This window comes from Prionailurus viverrinus, chromosome C1 (genome assembly GCF_022837055.1).
Source record: "Prionailurus viverrinus isolate Anna chromosome C1, UM_Priviv_1.0, whole genome shotgun sequence".
Classification (NCBI taxonomy): domain Eukaryota; kingdom Metazoa; phylum Chordata; class Mammalia; order Carnivora; family Felidae; genus Prionailurus; species Prionailurus viverrinus.
Genome location: NC_062568.1, coordinates 193,970,412 through 193,990,167, shown reverse-complemented (window position 1 = coordinate 193,990,167; position 19,756 = coordinate 193,970,412). Strand labels below are relative to the sequence as shown.

The 19,756-nt window shown below is 54.3% G+C and overlaps 2 protein-coding genes across 4 annotated transcripts in view; one reads left to right on the top strand and one right to left on the bottom strand.

Moving 5' to 3' along the window:
- The first annotated feature begins 1,186 nt into the window (after window positions 1–1,186).
- Window positions 1,187–7,337, top strand: GPR3 (G protein-coupled receptor 3). The gene is made up of 2 exons (XM_047873776.1): window positions 1,187–1,234; window positions 6,300–7,337. Exon 2 carries the CDS (start codon window positions 6,305–6,307, stop codon window positions 7,295–7,297), a length of 993 nt encoding a protein of 330 aa, XP_047729732.1. The 5' UTR covers window positions 1,187–1,234; window positions 6,300–6,304; the 3' UTR covers window positions 7,298–7,337.
- An 8,179-nt stretch (window positions 7,338–15,516) lies between these two features.
- Window positions 15,517–19,756, bottom strand: part of WASF2 (WASP family member 2) — a 73,203-nt gene continuing 68,963 nt past the window's right edge. For all 3 annotated transcript variants that reach the window (XM_047870440.1, XM_047870442.1, XM_047870441.1), the window contains exon 9: window positions 15,517–19,618. In XM_047870440.1, the coding sequence (XP_047726396.1) occupies window positions 19,461–19,618 (158 nt within the window). In that variant the 3' untranslated portion in view covers window positions 15,517–19,460. The remainder of the gene's footprint in view (window positions 19,619–19,756) is intronic.

The following is a 19,756-nucleotide window of genomic DNA, read 5'->3' as shown; positions in this document are numbered from 1 at the left end:
GTAAGCCCAGGATCCAGTGGGCCCATCTGCTTCACGGGCACCTCCACCTGAGTATGCCTCAGGTCTCTGAAACTGCCCTTTTTCTCTTCCCCACTCAGGGAAGCTCCTGAATGGAAACCAAGATCTCGTCTCCATCCCCTCTCTCTGTCTCAGCCACATCAGCTCTTTCCCTCTTCAGAGACTTCGTACTGGTGTGCCTTCTCCTTGAAACTCTTCTTTTCTCTCTTCAATGGCTTGTTCCATGACCTCCCTGCTTCAAAGAGGGCCCCTGGTTATTCTCCATGCTACTTTCTTTTTCCTTCAGAATATGTATCATATGTATAACGAATTACTCTTTTGTTTCCTAGGCTATAATTCCTATGAAGGGAGAAACCCTGTTTATCTTCTTCTGTAGTTAACTCCCTATACACTTAAGGGCTAAATAGGTGTTTATTTGGTGGGGGGGGGGGGTTCTTTTTTTTCTTTAATATGAAAGTTATTGTCCAATTGGTTTCCATACATCAGCCAGTGCTCATCCCAGCAAAGTAGGTGTTTATTAAGTAACCATATGGTATCGTGTTGTGACTGTGTACATGTTAGTCTGTCCTTCTGGTCTGTGAGACCCTCAAGGACCCCCTAGTTAATATCATGTTAAGTGTCTACTTATAGATGGTGCATCTTTCCCCCATCAGAATGGAAGCTCTGTGAAGAAGCCAAGGATTTTTGTTCATTGCTGTATCCCCTGGGCCTAGAACCATGCCTGGAAAATAGCACAATGCTCAATAACTATTTATTGCATGTTGAAAATGCAGGGATGTGGGGGTGCCGGTTTGGCTCAGGTGGTAGAGGATGTGTTGATCTCAGTGTTGTGAGTTTGAGCCCCATGTGTGGCATGGAGTTTACTTACAAAATAATTTTTTTTTTTTTTTTACAGAGAGAGAAATAACATGCAGGGATGTGGCCAGATCATCTCTCTGTCCATAGCACCCACTCGAAGCCCAGGGAATTTTCAGTGAATACTGGCTGAATGAACAAATGGGTCTGTGCTAAGAATGTGTGCGCTGATGATGCCCAGATTCTTGGGGCTTGGACACGGAGCTTGTGTGAATATTATCTGTGCCTCGGCCACACACCCACCGCCAATGAGAGCCTAGGTCCATGGGATTCCCCTGATTGGGGAGAGAATGGTAAAGGAAGAAGTCTTACCTGGAGGCGAGCGCTCACGGCCATCTGGTGGTCACCTGGGGAACTGCAGGTGTTGTCAGCCCTGGTTAAATTTCACTCCCCGCTGCTTCAGGGGAGACAGTGATGTTTAGGATAGAATGGAAGGCACAGTGGATTTGGCTACGCATACACTGGCTTCAGATCCCAGCTCTGCCATCTACTCTGTGATTTGGGGCAAGTCCTTCAGCTTCTTTAGACTTCAACTGTGAAATGGGGACGCAGGGTTGTTGTAAGCCCTTCGATCTAGTCTGGCACCTGGTAGCTGGGAAGGACTGGACAGGGTATCAGCGGTGGGAAGGAAGCAAGGAGGTATGGCAGAGGGCATAAGGAGGAAAGAAGAGGAGGGGACGCATGGTAGCCCTTTAGAGAAGAGAGACCCAGTTGGCAGTGTTGGCCTCCATCGTGCCATTGATATAGGGCAGTTTGGAGCGTGGAGAGAGTGCCCATGTGAAAATCCATAACTTTGCTTGAGTCTCTGGGGTTTCTCATGACTAGAAATATCACTGCCCTCTTCTCTTTCCTGGCTGCCTGAGGACCGACTTCCATCTTGAACGACACTGTAACTCTATGGATCAGGGCTTTCTAACCAACCAGCTACTTCAGTGGAAGCATGGTCACTGATGTTCTTTGCCCTGAGAAGGCAACAGTACCTAAGACAGAACTTTGAGAAAAACTAGCCAAACTGTACAAGACCACACCAGCTGTCATCTTTATATTTTGAGTCAGAACCCACTTTGGTGGTGGCACAACTGGCTTGGGCCTGATTTACAATTCCCTGGATTATGCAAAGAAAAATGAACCCAAAGAGAGCCTTGCAGAACGTGGGCCGCATGAGAAGAAAAAGACCTCAAGAAAAGAGCGAATGGCACAGGAGAACAGAATGAAGAAAGTCAGGTCTCCACACAGGCCAATGTTGGTGTAGACAAACAGAAGAAGTAAAGATTCTGCCATGACTATCTGTGGTGATTGTGCAAACTTTTCATGAGAGGATTAATAAGCTATGAACATTTTTTTTGTTTTGTTTTTTTAAATGTTTATCTTGAAAGAGCGCATGCACAAGTTGGGGAGGGGCAGGGAGGGAGGGGAGACAGAGAATCTGAGGCAGGTCCCACACTGTCAGTGCACAGCCTGATGTGGGTGGGGCTCGAACCCACAAAACGTGAGATCATGACCGGAGCCGAAATCAAGAGTTGGATGCTTAACCGACTGAGCCACCTAGGCACCTCTACTTATTGAGAGAGAGAGAGAGAGAGAGAGAGAGAGAGAATGCGTTCACGTGAGTGAGCAGGGAGGAGCAGAGAGAAAGAGGGAGAGAGAGAATCCCAAGCAGACTCTGCGATGTCAGCGCAGAGCCCAAAGCTCCATCTCATGAACCCATGAGATCATGACCTGAATCGAAATCAAGAGTTGGAAGCATAACTGACTGAGGTACCCAGCCGCCCCATCTTTTTTTAATGTTTATTTATGAAAAAAAATTTTAATAAAGAACCATAACTGCTACTGAGAATGACAGAAGACAGTCCCTCATGCCACTCTTTCCTGCCTACCTCCCAGCCACCTTTACGCATCCCTGAGGCCAGCTGGGTGGTTGTTGGGACCCAGCTCTGATGGGGGAGAGAGCAGATACCTGAGGTCTGGGGGACTGATGGCCCTGTATTCTCTCTCGATGGCGACCCCACTCTCTTGACAGTGTGCCTATCATTATTCTCCTCTCTCTCTAGATGCTGCTTTTTACTTTAACCATCCAATCAACAAGTGTTTGTTGAACGCCTACTATATAGCCAGGTTCTGTTCTCAGCCCAGAACAGAACAAAGTCTCTACCTTCATGAAGCTTACATTCTGGTGGGGGTGACCCGTAGTAAAAAAGAAGCTACGTGCATAAACAGATAATGTAAGGAGGGGTTAGTGCTCTGAAAAATAAGAAATCAAGGAAAGTGGGGGAGAGAGTGATGGGGGGAGGGGTAATCGAGGACAGATGTCAGGGAAGCCTGCTTCAGAAGAAGTGACTTGAAGGCAAAGTCCTGAAGGAAGTGAAGGGGTTCTAGGGAGAGGGAGGAAATTGGCAAGGACACACTCATCCACAGTCTGTGCCCTCAGCGGCCATGTTCCCTGGGGCTTTTTTCCTCACTCTCCGCTCCCTCCCCTGTGTGGTATCATCTACCCCTAGAACCTCAATTATTACCTGCACATCTGTGCCTCCCAGGCGTCCTCCTCCTGCCAGGTATACAATTGGCAGCCCACACAGCCAGTGCTGATATGGCACCAGGCCCTCCCAACAATCCTGAGGTAGACACTAACATTATCCCCATCTCACAGATGACAAAACAGGCACAATGGGCCTAGGAAGCTCACCCAAAGTCACACAGGAAATGGAGGAATTGGGATTTGACCATCTCCACCCCCAACTCGCCACACCCAACCTGAACCGCCTCATCTTCCCCAGCTCCTACCTTCTCCTCTTCCCTCTACCCTGCCACTGGCCTGTCACCCCCTCCCCCAACAACTACAGGGGTGTCGTGTTGAGGGAAGAAGTCGGTGGGGTCTGGGATCTGAACCCCTCTCGATTCCTTAACCCCTAACCTGATCCCTGCCCTCCACCCCCACCCCACAGGCCCGGATGGTTGCACTGAGGACCAAAGCTAGAGACAGAGGAAGGAGAAGTGGCCAGTTCCTCTCCCCCTGGGCACATCTGGCACATCTGGAAAAGTCAGCTGGGGGGAGTGTATGTCCCCGGGACAAAGGACAGGCAGGGGCGGGGAAGACGGAGCCCCTTCTCCATACCCCCCACCCTGCCAGGATGCCTAAGGTGGGAGGTCAAGAGGGGCCTGCTCAGGGGACTGAGCTGCCCGGTTTTCTGCTTCCAAGTTCTTCCCGGCTCCCCTTCTCCTGCTGCTTCGGGGAAGTGCCCCCCACCCCCCACCCCTGCTGGCTTTCCAGATCCCTGAATAAATAATTCAGGGTTTGAAATCTTGCCAGGCCCACCTCTCCCGTGCTGGGAGGGCGCTATTGGACTGACATGAGTGACGTCACCCAACTCCTTATCCCAGCCCCAGCATCACGAGGACCTGCCCTGAGAGCAACTCACTTGCCTGGTCACTGTCCGCCTAGACCGAGTACCCTGTCCCTCTCACCCTGGGGCTCATTCACCACAGTCACCTGGTATCTTCATTCCAGGACCTTACAACCCTCTTCTCGTTGTTTTGTCACCTCAGTACCTCAACACTTGTGACAGGGTCATGGTGACCCCAAGTCCTATCATCTGGACATTGCCCTCACCACCGCCTCTGACACCCTGGGATCCCTGAGCCCCATCATGTCAGTCACCTGACCCTGCTCTGGTTGCCCTGGGGGCTTCCCTTTCTATGGCACCGTGGCCCCATGGCCACCATCCCCAAGATCCTGTCACCATGCTCATACTGTCACCGCCACCCACTTCCCTGCTCCCTCGCGCTGCTGTCACCATCACCTCAGGGCCCCATCATCTTGGCAACCCCCGTCATCCTCGCCGAGGACGCCCATTCAGCCTCATCCCTCGGTCTCCGTCACCCGAATCCCGTCCGTCTCTACCACCTGAGGGTCCCATCACCCCACAGCCTTTCCGGGGCCCCTTTCTGCTTTTCCTACATATTCCCCGCAGCCTCCCTGCGACTGCTCCGAGGCTCTCCCACCAGCGCCCCCTGAAACCCCGGCCCGCAGAGGGCGCCGCGTCAAGGACAGCGCGGGCCGATTGGGGAGGGGGGCGGGGCCGCGGCCACGGTCGCTTTTTATGAATGGGGGAGCGGGCGGTGCGAGGCCTCATTACTATGCCGCGCGACGCGCGCTGCGCCCCAGCGCGACGCACCCATTGGCCGGCTGGGCCACTTACGTCACCGAACCGGTGGCCGGGGGCGGGTCGGGGCGGGGTGACTCACGCCGCTTCTCCCGCGGCCGCGGGGGCTTCTCCCGGTCCGCGCACACCCTGCGCCGCCCGGACCCGAGCAGAGCTTCCCCGCGGCCCGGCCACGCCGAGTCCCGAGAGGTGAGTAGGGGGCCCCGCGCGGGCACCAGGCGTCCGGAAGGGCACGCAGGATGCTGGGGCACTGGGTCCGCGGACAGGCTCCCAGCGGCTGGCCGAGGTCGGAGGTCGAGACCCGGCGCCCAGAATCTGGGGTAGCAGGCGGGGACCCAGCGTCCGGGTGCTGAGAGCCGTCAGCTGGGTGACCCCGCGCGGGGTGCGCACTCCTCCAAGGCCCCGAGGCCCTTGAAGGGACTGCTGGTCCTATGAGATTGGGCCGATGGGACCGGCAGGAGGCATCTGGGGCAGGCACCCAGGCGTCCGAGCAGGAGGAGGTGCCTGACTTAGGGATCCAGACTTACGGACAGGATGTGGAGTCAGGTCCAAGATCCAGGTGTCCGGGCAGAAGGAGGGGTCTGACTCAGGGATCCAGGCCTCCAGCAGAGGGTGTCTGTTCCAAAGATCCTGAGATTCAGGAAGAAATAGAGGTCTGGCGGGGACAGAAGTCTGGGCCGGTGTATGTCGGAGGTGGGGCTGAGTTCCTAGGTGGTGATACCCCAGGAGTGGAGAGTGGGGGCTGGCAGGAGCTTCACGGCGCATTCCCTGGGGGCGGAGCCTGGGACTGGCAGTCCAGAGAATCGTGAGGGGTCTGGTGAGCCTCAGAAACTGAGCGTCATCCTGATCCGGAGGAAGTAGAGCTCCCCTCAGTCTAGAGATGTTTCCCTTCCCCAGTCCTGGGCCTACCTCGCATCTTCTGGATCCTATGGGCCCCCATCCACTAATGGTAGTCCTTCATCTGGTTCTTCTCTGGTCGCACACGTGGGAGAAAGAGGCCTGCAGGACCCAGGGGTTTGGAAGGGAGAGTGAAAAGACCCAGGCCTGGGGTCTGCTGGAGACCTGCTGGCCTGGGGGTGTGTATGTGGGGGAGACAAAGGTATCCTGGAAGGAGCCCTGGGGCATGACTGGGGGACAAGGCACTGGGACCCAGCCAGGTATTCTGAGATACTCTTACAATGTATCCTGAGTGGCACCTCATCCCCTCCAGACCCCTTCACCCAGCACCGGGTGCAGCCAACTTCTCACAGGGCCTTTCTCCTACAGGTACCATGATGTGGGGTGCAGGCAGCCCCCTGGCCTGGCTCTCTGCTGGCTCAGGAAACGTGAATGTGAGCAGCGTGGGCTCAGCAGAGGGGCCCACAGGCCCAGGCGCACCGCTACCCTCACCCAAGGCCTGGGATGTGGTGCTGTGCATCTCAGGCACCCTGGTGTCCTGTGAGAATGCGCTGGTGGTGGCCATCATTGTGGGCACTCCCACCTTCCGCGCCCCCATGTTCCTGCTGGTGGGCAGCCTGGCCGTGGCCGACCTGCTGGCAGGCCTGGGCCTGGTCCTGCACTTTGCTGCTGTGTTCTGCATTGGCTCTGCGGAGATGAGCCTGGTGCTGGTTGGCGTGCTGGCGATGGCCTTCACCGCCAGTGTCGGCGGCCTACTCGCCATCACCGTCGATCGCTACCTTTCTCTGTACAATGCCCTCACCTACTATTCAGAGACAACGGTGACTCGGACTTATGTGATGCTGGCCCTAGTGTGGGGGGGCGCCCTGGGTCTGGGGCTGCTGCCTGTGCTGGCCTGGAACTGTCTGGATGCCCAGGCCACCTGTGGCGTGGTATATCCACTCTCCAAGAACCATCTGGTGGTCCTGGCCATTGCCTTCTTCATGGTGTTTGGCATCATGTTGCAGCTCTATGCCCAGATCTGCCGCATCGTCTGCCGCCATGCCCAGCAGATTGCCCTCCAGCGGCATCTGCTGCCCACCTCCCACTACGTGGCCACCCGAAAAGGCATCGCCACACTGGCCGTGGTGCTTGGCGCCTTTGCTGCCTGTTGGCTGCCCTTCACTGTCTACTGCCTGCTGGGCGATGCCCATTCCCCACCCCTCTACACCTATCTCACCCTGCTCCCTGCGACCTATAACTCCATGATCAACCCCATCATCTACGCCTTCCGCAACCAGGACGTGCAGAAGGTGCTGTGGGCCATCTGCTGCTGTTGTTCCTCTTCCAAGATCCCCTTCCGATCCCGTTCCCCCAGTGATGTCTAGTCATATCTTGGTGACCCTTCAGCCCTGATCACTACAGAATTCCAGAATGTTAGGTCCTCCAGGGCTTTGTTCCAACCCCCCCCCCCCCCAGCTCCACACCCCGAAGACCCAGCTGGTTCTGGAGTTCTAGGACATTGGGTGTTTCACAGGATTCTGTTCAGATCCCTACAGGGCCCAGCTGGCTCCATGGTTCTCGAATGTTCAGGTGGCCAGGGTTCCACTCAGAAACAGCCCAGCTGGCTTGGAGTTCCAGGATGCTGCTGGGGGTTTTACAGCGCCACTCCAAGTCCCTGATCTTCCCCCTCCCTTGACCTTAATCATGTCACTTTACTTTTGAATTTCTGAGCTAAAGAGTCAGAGAGGTTAGTCACTCAGTTGCCTAGATAGGAGAAAGAAAGATGTATCTCTATATACGTGCACATACAAAAAGAGTATCTATTTATAATTTATTTATTTACTTATTTATTTATGAATTTATTTATGGGTGGTAAGGGGAAAACAAGAGACCTACACCTTGAAATCCAGGCCATACCAGGGTATCCCCAGTCCCCAGACCCCCATTGCTGACCTCAGTTCCTAGAGGGGGAAAAGGGAGAAAGAGAAACCACGTATTTTGTTATTATTTTTGCTTATTTTTTATCAAAGAGATCATAGAAACCAGAGCCTTCTCCCCAGGCCCGCCCCTCTCGGGTTTGCTGGGAGAACACACCAGCCTCTGGTTTTTTATTTTTTTAAGAAGCCATCACCTGAGCAACCGAGAAGTCCTCTGCGCTGGGGGCCGGCTGCCCTCTGGTGGCCGTTTGGGGGAAACTGCAGCCCGGCCAGGCTGCCCGGACCGGACCGCGCGGCCCCACCTCCACTGCAGCCTGGCGTCCAGCGCCACAGCCAGGACCTGGGGGCCAAGCCCCACCCTGCGGTGCCCTAGAGGAGGCAGGGTGTGAGCCAACACCTGATTCCTCTGCCAACCGGGGTATGGCCTCCAGTGCTTCCCTAATGCCATCCCTGACCCATCCCTCAATAAAGAATGATTTTGTGATAAATGTTTCTGTCTGTATGTGTGAAGAGGGTGGAGTGGGGCTGATGTGGGGTGAGCCCCGAATGGGAGGGTTAGGCCAAGCCTGGGAGCCTGTTGAGGGATCTGGGGAGCTGGAGACCCAGAGCGGCGTGTGGCTCTCAGGTGACATCCCCACCCCTTTAGAGGATCTGATGGGCCTCACTCCTCTGCTCAGACCAGGGCATTGCCAAGCAAAGACCCCCATCTTATCCTGGGGACAGGAACCAGGGTGCTAGACCCTTCCTGGGTCGAGGATGCCCAGGTTAGCTTTTGTTTGGAGCTTTAGCATGAAGTAGATGCTCAAAGCATGTCCATTTCCTTAATAACAGCTCCGAATTGTGGGTGTTTACTGTGTGCTAGGCACGGTGCCAGCACACTACATATGTTACCACATTTACGCCAAACAAGCATCCCGTGGCACAGGTAATCCCTTCTCCATTTTACAGATGAGAAAACCGAGGCTGAGGGAGGGCTGCTGACTGGCCCAAGGGAACATCCATTTCCACAATCTGTGTGCTCTATTGGCCAACAGCCTCTCATCTCCTTCCTTCCCGAGCCTGGTTGTATTGGGGTTCATTCTCGGGGCCAGAGGCCACATTTGGGAGGAGGTTGGATGGAATACGGTCATTCTGGAGCTGAAAGAGCTTCTTTCCTATCCAAAGGAGAGTGATGGTAAATGTGCGCATGTACCCTTGTGTGCATTTGACGACCTAAGTGTGCAGGACCCTGAGCGTGGGTGTTTGGGAACCAGAAAGAGTATGTTCACCAGGCAAGGGCAGGAGCAAGTTTTTGGGAGTGTGGCTAAAGAGGAAGCTCTTGACTGGTGAAGCTTCTCAGCCTCCCAGGCCTCACAGGTAGGCAAAGCCTAGAGATGGGACCCTCGGAGCACACCCCTCCATTGTACAGATGGGGAGACTGAGGCCTGGAGAAGAACAACCACTTGCTCAAACCCACACAGCTGCTCCAGGCTAGGACTCAGGTCTTTCTCCATTTCTCTGGCCAGAGCTCTCTCGCCAAGTATTCAAGGCTCCTTCCCCATAGTGGCCACAGGACTCCAAGGGGAGTGGACATGCCAACAGGGGCTGGGTCAGAGCTGGTGGAGGGCAGACCCAGCTCCAGTGCAAATACAAAGCAGGGAGGTCCCGTCAGGTCAGGTGGAGTCTTTCCTTCCCCACCTTCCTGGAAGGTCCCCGGAAAAAGACCCCCACTGAGCAAACACCTCCCCCATGCCAAGCTTTGGTGCAAACATTTCACACATCACCATGGCCTTTTCGGCGATGGCTCTCTTCCCATCTTACAAAAGAGGTAGTTGAGGCTCTGAGAGTAGAGGCTCTCATTCATTCACTGCTGTCCTTATGGACAACTTGAATTTCAGCTCGGGGAGATAGTAATAAGGAGACAAATTTAAGATTTGGCAATGTCAGAGAGTGAATAATCTGCAGAGAAAAATAAAGTAGGAAAGGGGGCCACAGGGAGTACAGGTACTCTGTAAACAAGGGCTCCCAAAAAAGGCCTCACTGAAGGGGACATTTGATCTGCTCAAAGTCACATAGTAAAGAGTTGAACTGGGATTTGAACCCAGGTCCATTTGACTCCAAATCTGTTTGTTTTCCTGGGTAAGGGAGTGAGTTTCAAGAGCAACTCAGAAAGGGCAAGCAAAGAAACTGCGGCAGGGAACCCTTTCCCCAGGCTGAGGAGAAGTTGGGGGTCCCCAGACTCCCCCCAGACCTCTGGAGTGGGCAATGTGTAGAAGGGCCTCCTTACTGCCTCTCCCATGTCCAAGGAGCCCCGCCAGGGGAGACCAGAAGGAGACCAGGTGCCCATACTATTCTGGGCAGACTCAGCCTTTGGCCTCCCCTTCCCAGCTTCGGTATCCGGGGCTCAGCAGAGCCTAAGCCTTTTTGTCTGGGAGGGCCTGGGGGCGCCCCGTGCCGGGGGTCCTCCTCGGTTTATCCGGGTGTGGTTGTGTGGTGGATCTGAGGCATTTCTGGGCGCCTGCAGCTGGGGTGTCTCTGCCTTGGGCTCTGGGCCCACCCTGAGGGATATCTGAATCTGCCCCTTGGGTTGCAGCCTGTGTGTGAGGTGGAACTGGCTGGCTTCTCCTTCTTCCAGGGATTCTGTAGATACAGCTGAGGTCCTCTCTGTACCCCCACCCTGTGCTTCCTCCCAGGAAGCCTCCTTGGCTAAGTCCTCCTATGGCCGTGAAGATGTGCTTTATGCAACATACCTTGCCACACTTCTCGAGTAAACATTATAGAGCTTGACCTCTTGTCAGCATGGGGGCCCCCCGAAGGCAGGGCTGTGTGTCCCCTTGCAACTGAGGGTCCCTGAGAGAAGGGACATGCCTGTCCTCTCAGAATGAAGCCTTCTATGTCTCTTTCAGCCTCAATTCATCTGGTACTCAGCCTGGAGCTGCTCAGCACTGCATGCCTGGCTGTATGTGTGTATGTGTGTACCTGTTTGTTTTTTGGGGGTGTCTCCAAGCCCCTGACACTTTTCCAACCTGGTGCCTGATCCCACCCTACCACAGAGGCTTGGGAGGGTGACCTAGGCAGCAGAAGGGGGAGTCCCCAGGATTGGGGGGAGGTAAGGGCTGGGGTCTAGAGCCCTGCCTTCCTGCTTGGATAGGCCCTAAGGCCCATCTCTCCTCCTCTTCTTCCCAGGTCCTGTGTGGGGGAGGGGAGGAGCCCTGAGTGCTGAGCCCCCGCTGGGGCCATGACCGCCTCTCCCTGCAATAAGTGAGGAGACAGCAGCTATTAATATAAGATGAGTTCACGGGCTCACAGCTTCCACGGGCTGGAAAACAGGCTCCCGGGGCTGGGGGCTGTGGCAAGTCTCATCGTCTGTCAGATTCTCTCCTGGAGCCCGGAGCCCGGAGCCCGCCAGCCCCACGTTCCCTAGCTTCCTACATGCTGAGGCCTGTTATACATGCAGACCTATGAGTACACACACATGGGCACACACAGGCACACATGGGGGGGTCCAGGCCCCTGGCCAAACACACATATGCACATACATCCAGACATGCGTGTACACCCAGATGTATTTGCACACTGGTACACACACAGTGTGCACACAGATATATCACTGCACACATGCTAATCGACTTCACGTGCACATTTGCAGGCAGATATACCTACTTCAGTGTATGTACATGCCTTCACACAGAGTATACACACAGACTTACCCCTGTATACACATGTGCACGAGGATCCAGACATGCTTGCATACCCATCTGCACACCACTGCACACCCACATATATACAGACACAAAACTGCACATGTATATACAGATGGTATCTGGTCAGGTACACACATTTGCATATAGGACCACATTCAAGGACTTGAATGCATGCATATATGTCCTTTTGCACACAGTGTCACACAGGCTCCCCGCTGCTATCGGTGCTCAGCAATCATGAATTCACAGGCAGACCCTGTTTCCAGCCAGTAGGCTGGCTCTGCCTCCTCTCCTTATCTCCCCCCTCCCCCACCCCCATGACAGGCAGCAAGTGCTCCTGCCAACCCCAATGCCTGCCTTCAGCTTCCCGCCCCCCGGGGGTCCCCAGATCCCTGATTAACCCCCTCGCTAATTGGCCACCAGCCCCTTGACTTTGCTGCAGGCCTTCTCTGGAGCTGGGAGCGAGAGGCTGCAAATTGGCCAAGCAGGATGGGTCTGGGGAATAGAGTGCGGGGGTGGGGTGGGGGTGCTATGAGCCCAGTGCCTGGCTGGAGCCAGAGCTTAGGTGAACACTGACATCATATTCCCTTGGGAGGGCACCCCTATGATTCATGTGTACACAGTCACATGAAACCTTCCCTGCACACACATTTACATACACTCCCCAGTCATGTGAATGGATAGAATTCACTCTGCTTTTTTACACAAATGCATGTATTTGCATATACCCAAGTACATTCATGAACAAACCCAGTACGTGTGCAAACATGTTACACGTATATAAATGTACCTGCCAGATACACAGAAACCACTTACACATGTACATCCAAACACACCTCACCTAAGCACACAAATATAGTCACATGTATACAGACTTGCAAACATGCACACTTACATGTTACACATGCCTATTTGTAGGCATATATGAACATACGTCTACATGTGAGTGCACGCCTGTGGAGCCTAGGTACGCATGTACACCACTCACGTGTGTGTACATACCTTAGCGAATATAGCCTCCTCCAGCTCTGCAGAAGAAGCCTGAGGTTTGCAGTCTGCTGGTAGGGTGGGGGGTGGCAGAACCCACCCAGGGTGCAAGTTGCTGTTTCCCAGTCTCCATCTCAACGCCTAACTCTGGAACGTCCGCTGGGTTCCCCTCAGCCTTCAGGACTCCAGACAGAAGTGCAGAGCTTCTGGGACACCTAGCTGGCTCAGTGGAGCACGTGACTCCTTGATCTTGGGGTTGTGAGTTCAAGCCCCACATTGGGTGGAGATTACTAAAAAAATAAACTTAAAAAAAAAAAAAAGCAGAGCTTCTGGCTTAGTCTCTGTTGTTCCTATCTCCTGGACTCTGGGTCTGCGCCCCCAGGGTGTTCTACTCTCTTGTAGGCAGCTTGGGGCCTATAAGAAGAGGATTCTATTTCCATGCCCGCTGCCAACTTGCTGTGTGACTTTGGACAAGTTGCTGTGTCTCTCTGCACTTTGTTTCCTCAACTGTAAAACAGCACTAAAAGGTTTTGTGTTGGTAATCCTCCCAGGACTGGCCTAAAGAATCCATGGGGTCGTGTTTATGGATGTAATGTACTCGGGCACATATGTTTGGGAGAGGTGTTATTTCCAGACATGGTGAGATGTCAGGATGGAGAGGTTTGCATATATCATGGTCAACTTAACTCTTCACTAAATAGGTGAGGAAGCTGAGGCCCAGAGAGGGAGCAGCAAGGTGGGAGCTAAAAGACCTGACCTCTGACTTCTCAGCCATGAAGTCTGCTCCTCTTTAAATATGTATCCAGCGTGAGCAGGTGTGTGCACAGTTCGCAAGGTTAAGGGCAGAGTGGCTGACTGCTGAGGTGGGAGGGGGTATCCACGCAGGACTCCTGCCACCAAGGTACTGAGAAGTCGACCATGAGGGATTCCTGAGGGTGTGAAAGCCTCTTTTTTGGTCCTCCAGCTTCAGACCTCTCTCTAGACACCTTCATCTCCTGGGGCTGAGGGGCAGTCTACGCAGAGCACCTGAAACTGCTCCCAGCCTCATTATCAAGAAGGGAACTAGCTGACAACCACCTCAGAGCAGAAGTCACAGGAAATAGTGCCAGGTTGCCCTGGTCACTGGGCGGCCAGGAGGGGGCAGTGAGGAACTGGCGGAGGCATCGCGAAGGGAGGGGTGGCTCCTGAGGACCGTGTGAGGTTTGCTTGCCATTACGTGTTCCTGTAACCGTGTGCTGATCTGTGTCCTTGTTTGCACAAGGGCAGGGCTCTGTGTACAGCGTGCGCACGTGACCCTGGGCCTGGGTTCTCAAGTGTGCCCACTCACGTGGATACGTGTCGTCTTGTGTGTGTGTACGTCTTTGTGCAGAAATGTGTGCACCTTCGCGGGTGTGCGTGCGTGTACTGAGCGGTGTCTGTGGGAAGCCCCAGGCCACACCTAGGGAACCCACTTTGTTCCCGGGCAGCTGAGGGGGCAAGGTATTTTCAACTCTTATGATCTGGGACAGTTGGGCCCTCGGCCCAGCCCACTTGATTCCAAAGAACAAAAATAGCCAACACCTGTAAAACTGGGCACCAGAGGGTGGGGCAGCCCCGAACAGAAAACCTTAACGTGCCCCCAACGACACCAAAGACCACGATTCTAGATGCAGAGGTTCTGAAAGCTGCTTAGAGTTGCGTGGTGGACAGAGCACGAGCTCTGGCTTAAGAGAGACCCGTGCTTGAACTGTGACTCTGCTCCTGGCCAGCTACACGGTCTTAGGCAACTCAACCTCTGGACTTGTTTTCCTCACGTGGACAACGAGGGACCGACCCTTCCCTTATAAGGCTGAAATAAAGCGTGCGCAGTCCTGAGCAGGTAGTAGGCACTTAGCAAATGCTCGTTCTTCTCAGGATTAGCCCCAAGAGGTGAAGCATGGGGTCACAGCTCCCAAGTTGAGGAGCCGGAATTTAAGCTGGGGCCGCCCGCTTCCCAGAACCACATTCCTCCCTTCCAATTCCCCAGCAAGGGCGGCTCCCGACACCACCATTTTGTCTTCTCCCAGGGCGGGCGTCTGGCCGCCTGTCAGTCACCGGTCTCGGGAAGCCAAGTGCTGACTAAACACAGGCCTGAGCAGGAGGGTGGAGCGAGGGGCTCCGCCGGGGCGAGCTGGCTCCCGCGCCCCCTCCCCTGCACCCCCACCTCCAGCGATGAGCTCAGAGCGGCTGGCGCAGCAGTTGCTGACAATTCAAAACTTCTGCCCCCTCTCCTGGGACGCCAGTGGGTGACTCTCTCTGAACAGCAGGCGTGACCAGCAGTCACCAACCTTGCTCCCACCCCTCTCCCAGGGCCACCCCACTGCAGTCTGCGGGGCCCGGGACTGGGACTGGGTGTCTGCCCATAAATTACCCCCAGGGACAGTCACCCGCAGCAGCTGTGCTCGGAACAACCGTTGCTTCCTGGGTAGGTCATTTTTTTGGGTCAGAATATAAACCCAGCCCCTTCGCCTTCCCAGGCGGGAGAAGGGGCGTGCGGCAGCCGAAACTTTTTATCAGATTCCACTGAAAATCATTCTATTTAAGGTAAGTTGCTTGGGTCTGAGAGGCAGACAAGATGCCGGCCAGATGTTGGGAAGCAGTATCAGCATTCAGCCAGTGCTCTTCTCCTGCCTGATGAAATGGCCAACAGCCGGTCTCCCCCCCTGGCCCCACACATCCCCCCCTGGCCCCACACACGCACCGCAGCCAGCTAGGAGGGCCTGGGGATCCGGCCTTCTGGGTCCCCCAACCTGGTCTCCTTCTAAACCAGAATGGTTTCCGCCCTTCATCTCCACCTCCCACACAGGGTATACCATCCAGAACCAGAGGCCTCCTGCTCCTGGAGCCCACCCACACTAGACTTCCCTCCAGAGCTCTGGTCACCACCTGTGGCATTCAGTGTTGTCCCCTTCCAATCACTTTTCCCATTAGAAACAGAGAGATGTGCACATAGACAGACACACGCACACACACCAAAGGTGGCTGAGTAGCTACAAAGGCTTTATCAAATTACTTAAAATGTCGGCATTTACATATTCGCATGTATATATAAAATTGTTACATGGAATCCTCAGGTCATGGGGGTGCTAATGTGGTCCACACATGAGCCTGGCAGGGAAACAAATGAGGCCAGGCTTGGAGCCACGGGGCTTTAAAAAAAACAGGACATCCTCCTAAGGGCCTAAGAGGAGGAGTACAGCAAAGAGGAAAGGGTCACCTCAGGGGTTTGGTTTAACCTCACCCTCACAGATCTCTAACTGAATCTCCTTTCCCACCCTCAGGGGAAAGGGACCCATTTCCAGACCATTTCCCTACAATGTTATAGGCCCATTCCCTAAAAATCGATGTGGCAAACATACCCAAGAATCCACTGGAATAGGTCCTTATAAATATATTTATATCAGAGAAAACAAGGCACTTTGGGAGCTTTACAGCTCACTCTCCTACATGTACATCATTCTAGACAGAAAGTAAAAATTGGTTAGTTTCTCAAGTGAGTTAACTGAGTTAAGTTAATACAATAACAGAATTGTTCCCTAGCCCTCACTGAGACACAATATGAGGCACAATCTCCTAGTGAAACCTGGTCCCAGGTATGCAGGACCCCAGTAGAGCTCAAAGCCTGATGCCCCCAGGGAGCCTGACACTTCTCTGGAGCAAAAGCCCCTTGCCCTGGGGCACTGGTCCCCTCCCCAGGCCCTGAGGTCAGGTGAGGGGGGCTGCAGAGGGAGGCAGGCAGAGAGCCGAGCTGGGACACGCTGGGACACGGTGGGAATGCTTAAGCAGGGTCACCAAAGCCACAGAGACCTCAATCTGTCCAAGCTGGCGCTGCAGAGCCGGAGGATCGGCGCCACGGGAAGAGATTTCACATTAGCCCTGACAACACCGCCTCGGCTCTGTGGTGACATTGGCCAGGGTCGTTTCTGAGGGCGCTTGAGCTTCCGTTGGAGGCGAGCTGGAGCTTGGGCCAGCTGCTCTGAGCCCTCCAAGGGACTGCAGAGCCTACCCCCTCCCGGTAGCTGCTCCTTTGGAATGTAGTCATCTCACAAGCATGGCAAAGCCACAAGTCACTTCTGACACTGCCGAATGGAAGCTGGGTCCCTGGGCCACAGGAATGGGGGCAGGTCCCCTGGGCTGGGCAGGCCAGGGAAGGGAGGTGGCTCCTTGGCTTCAGAGCTTAAGAGTCCTTATGAGCCATTGCTCCATACTCCTACCAGCCTTGGCCCAGTTTAAATAATCACTAAACTTTGCATTCTACAATCACAGGATTCCAAAGACACACAATTACCTGCACAGGGTCCTTTATCATCTTAAAGGGCTCTGGGTTTAAAGAAGTTGGGTTTTTTGGGGGGTGGGGGGGTGCGCATATGCATAAATAGAGCCCAGAGGGCCTCTCGGCTGACTGGGTCCCCAGCCCCCAGAGCTGAGGAGGCTTCGCAAGGCCGGCTGCTACAAAGCACAGAGCTTGGCTGCATAGATTTTAATGAGAGCGTCAGGCAGAGCTGTGCTGTTGCTCTCCGGGACTTGCAGATCATTACCAAACCAGCTGTAGGATGAGAACACAGCACATCGAAACCCTAGGAGGTCACTGAGCTAATGATCTAATCCTACCTTCCGCAGGCAGTGCCCCCCCAACCCCCCCACCCCCCGCTCCTGCCCCCAGCCCTTTCCAGGGCGGATTGTGTCCATTCCAGAAGCCAGGCCAACACCGCCCCCTTCAAGGTCAGAGCAGAATGATAGCAAGTGGCGCTGGCTCCCCCTTTTCCGGAAAGGAGGGGGATGGGGGTAATTTAGTCAAAGCCATTAGGCCCAAACCCTGGCCTGGCCAGGCCCCAGGACTCCTATTTGGGAGAACCACTGCCCTCCACCTGCCTCTCCAGCCACTGCTGGGCTGCAGCCAGGGGCACCTTCAACAGCCATTTTAGGGTTCTGAAGAAAGCACCTTCAGCTTCCAAAGTGCAAGGAGGGAAGCAAGGCGGGGGCACACACAGCTTGGTATGCTCAGCACTGTAGCAGGGTACCAGACCTGTGCCGCAGACACCTGATCTGGGGAGGGCAAGGAGGGTATATTCTGGAGCGGCCCCAGCAGGAGGGCATGCTGGTCCCTACTGGCTCAGTCACCACGCCAGAGTTCAAGGAAAGAAGGCAGAGGGGGAGCATCCAGCCAGGGCACAGCGGTAGTACCCGTGATTACACACTCTCCTCAAGCCGGAGGGGTTTATGAGGGCTTTGGCAATTACTACAACCATTTGCTGTGCTGGGTAGAGACAGATCCTGTTTCTCTTTGTTTCAGGGCTCTGAAAGCTGGAGAAGCCAGGAGAAGCCGGTTTCAGCATAAGAGGCTACACAATAGTTAGGGCAGAAGAGAAGAAACCTCACTGTTGGCCAAAGCTGACCAGTTTTTTTCTGAATAATAGCACCTGTGTATTAGCTCTGGAAAGAGGGGGAGCGAGGGAGGGAACATCACTGCACGCAGTGAGGAGGGAGCTGGAAACAAGACCCAGAGCCCCTCTGCCTTTCAGCCCTCCTCACGGCTGCCAGGCCCCCCTAGGCAGCTACCTGCGGCAGCCGCCAGCCTGAGGGACTGAAGTTTCTACAGCTGGCAGAACCTATGCTTAAATTGGGGAAATAAAAAGGGGACGAGTTGCAGAGGAATTGAAAACAGCACCTGTCAAAGCTGCCTACCCCCTTCCTTCTCTCACTACCTCTGGTCCCCCAGAAGGATGGCTCCCAAGGCCATGTGGTTCTATGGTGATAGTAAAGGGGAAGCAAAGAATTGTAAGACAGGCTATAAGGGTCTGAGCAGCACTGACAGGCCTGGCACTGGCTCTGAGCCCTCCTACTGGGACCCCCACCTATGGGGTAAGGTCTGGAGTAGCACAGAGCCAAGACTGCTCTGCCTGGACTCCAGCAAGTACCCCCTACTTGGTTCCAGAAGACACAGGTGACTTGGAATGAGGAACTCTGGGCTCCAGTTCTGTCACCAATCATCTGTGTGACCTGGAGCGAGTCATTTCCCGTGGCCAGATTTCAGCATCATCAAGAGGGCAGGATTCAAGGAGTTTACCATCCTTTCAGTCCTGCAGCTCTGAGTCTCTAAGCTTGATTCCTGACAGCTAGCAGAGAGGTCCACACACCAGTGTGTTGGGGCTAGTTTGGTCATGGATATTAGAGGTCTGAGCTGGGCTGTGGTGCCTAACGCACCTGGTAGTGAGGGAGGGACATTTAAGGGACACCTGGACACCACACTCTGGAGAGGGAGCCTGGGAGGGAGGCGACAACTTCAGCCTTTAGAAAGGCACAATTTCTGGGCAGATGGGGAGATGCTCCTTAGGGCCTGATGGCTCCTAGCATAAAGGGCATCCAGACATAGAGATAACTTAGCAAAAGGTAGCTCACCCTGCTCACCAGGGCAAAAAGGTGTGGCAGGCAGTCTGGCTGCTAGGACGTGTGGCCTGCTCTGCCCTCTCAGTGCATGGGAAAAGGGGCTGGCCATGTCCATGCAGGCATTAGGACCAGAAGATGGCTCGTATTATTCAAAGGGTAAGGGTAAGGATTCTGGAAGAAGACCACAGTTGAAAATGGCTCCTAGGGGAAGGCACCAACTCCAATCTAAGCCCAATCAAAGGGATCTGCTCTGGAGTTTTTCCTTCTCTTCAATATGCAACAGTCACTTGAAGGGAAGAGGGAACATCTCAGCTACTGAACCTCAGGAGCTCCACGGGGCCTGACTATGGGGAGACGGGAAAATATATGTTGATTTGGAGGAAGCACTTGGATATATCTTTGGTTGCTTCAGAAAAGGCTTTGGCCCCTTGAAATTGTTTTTTCCTCCCTCTTTCCCCCCATTAGACTGTTGGGATAGGCATCAAAGAAGGCAGCAGCAGGAAAGAAAAAGGAGGTGGGAGAGCAGGCAGAAAGAGTTAATCCGACCAGTCGTCCTCATCAAACTCAGAGGAATCATCTTCTGAGTCACTGTACTCCACAGCAATTCGACGTGACAAGATGGTGGCCACATCGTTGCCCACAACATCCCGCTTCTCTTGTTCCTGCTGCTCCTCAACCTTTCGCAGCTGAAAGCCTGGTGAGAGAGAGAGAGAGAAAGAAGGAGAGAAAGAAGGGTTCAGAAGGTGAGTAGGTCTCAGAATCCACACAGGACTGAGGCAGGGGGAGTGGCTACTGGTGGGTGAAGTATGGGGAAAGGGGAAAGAAAAAAAAT

What these genes read in the sequence shown, in the direction of transcription:
- GPR3 (XM_047873776.1), top strand. Translation starts at nt 6,305, where the DNA reads ATGATGTGGGGTGCAGGCAGCCCCCTGGCCTGGCTCTCTGCTGGCTCA.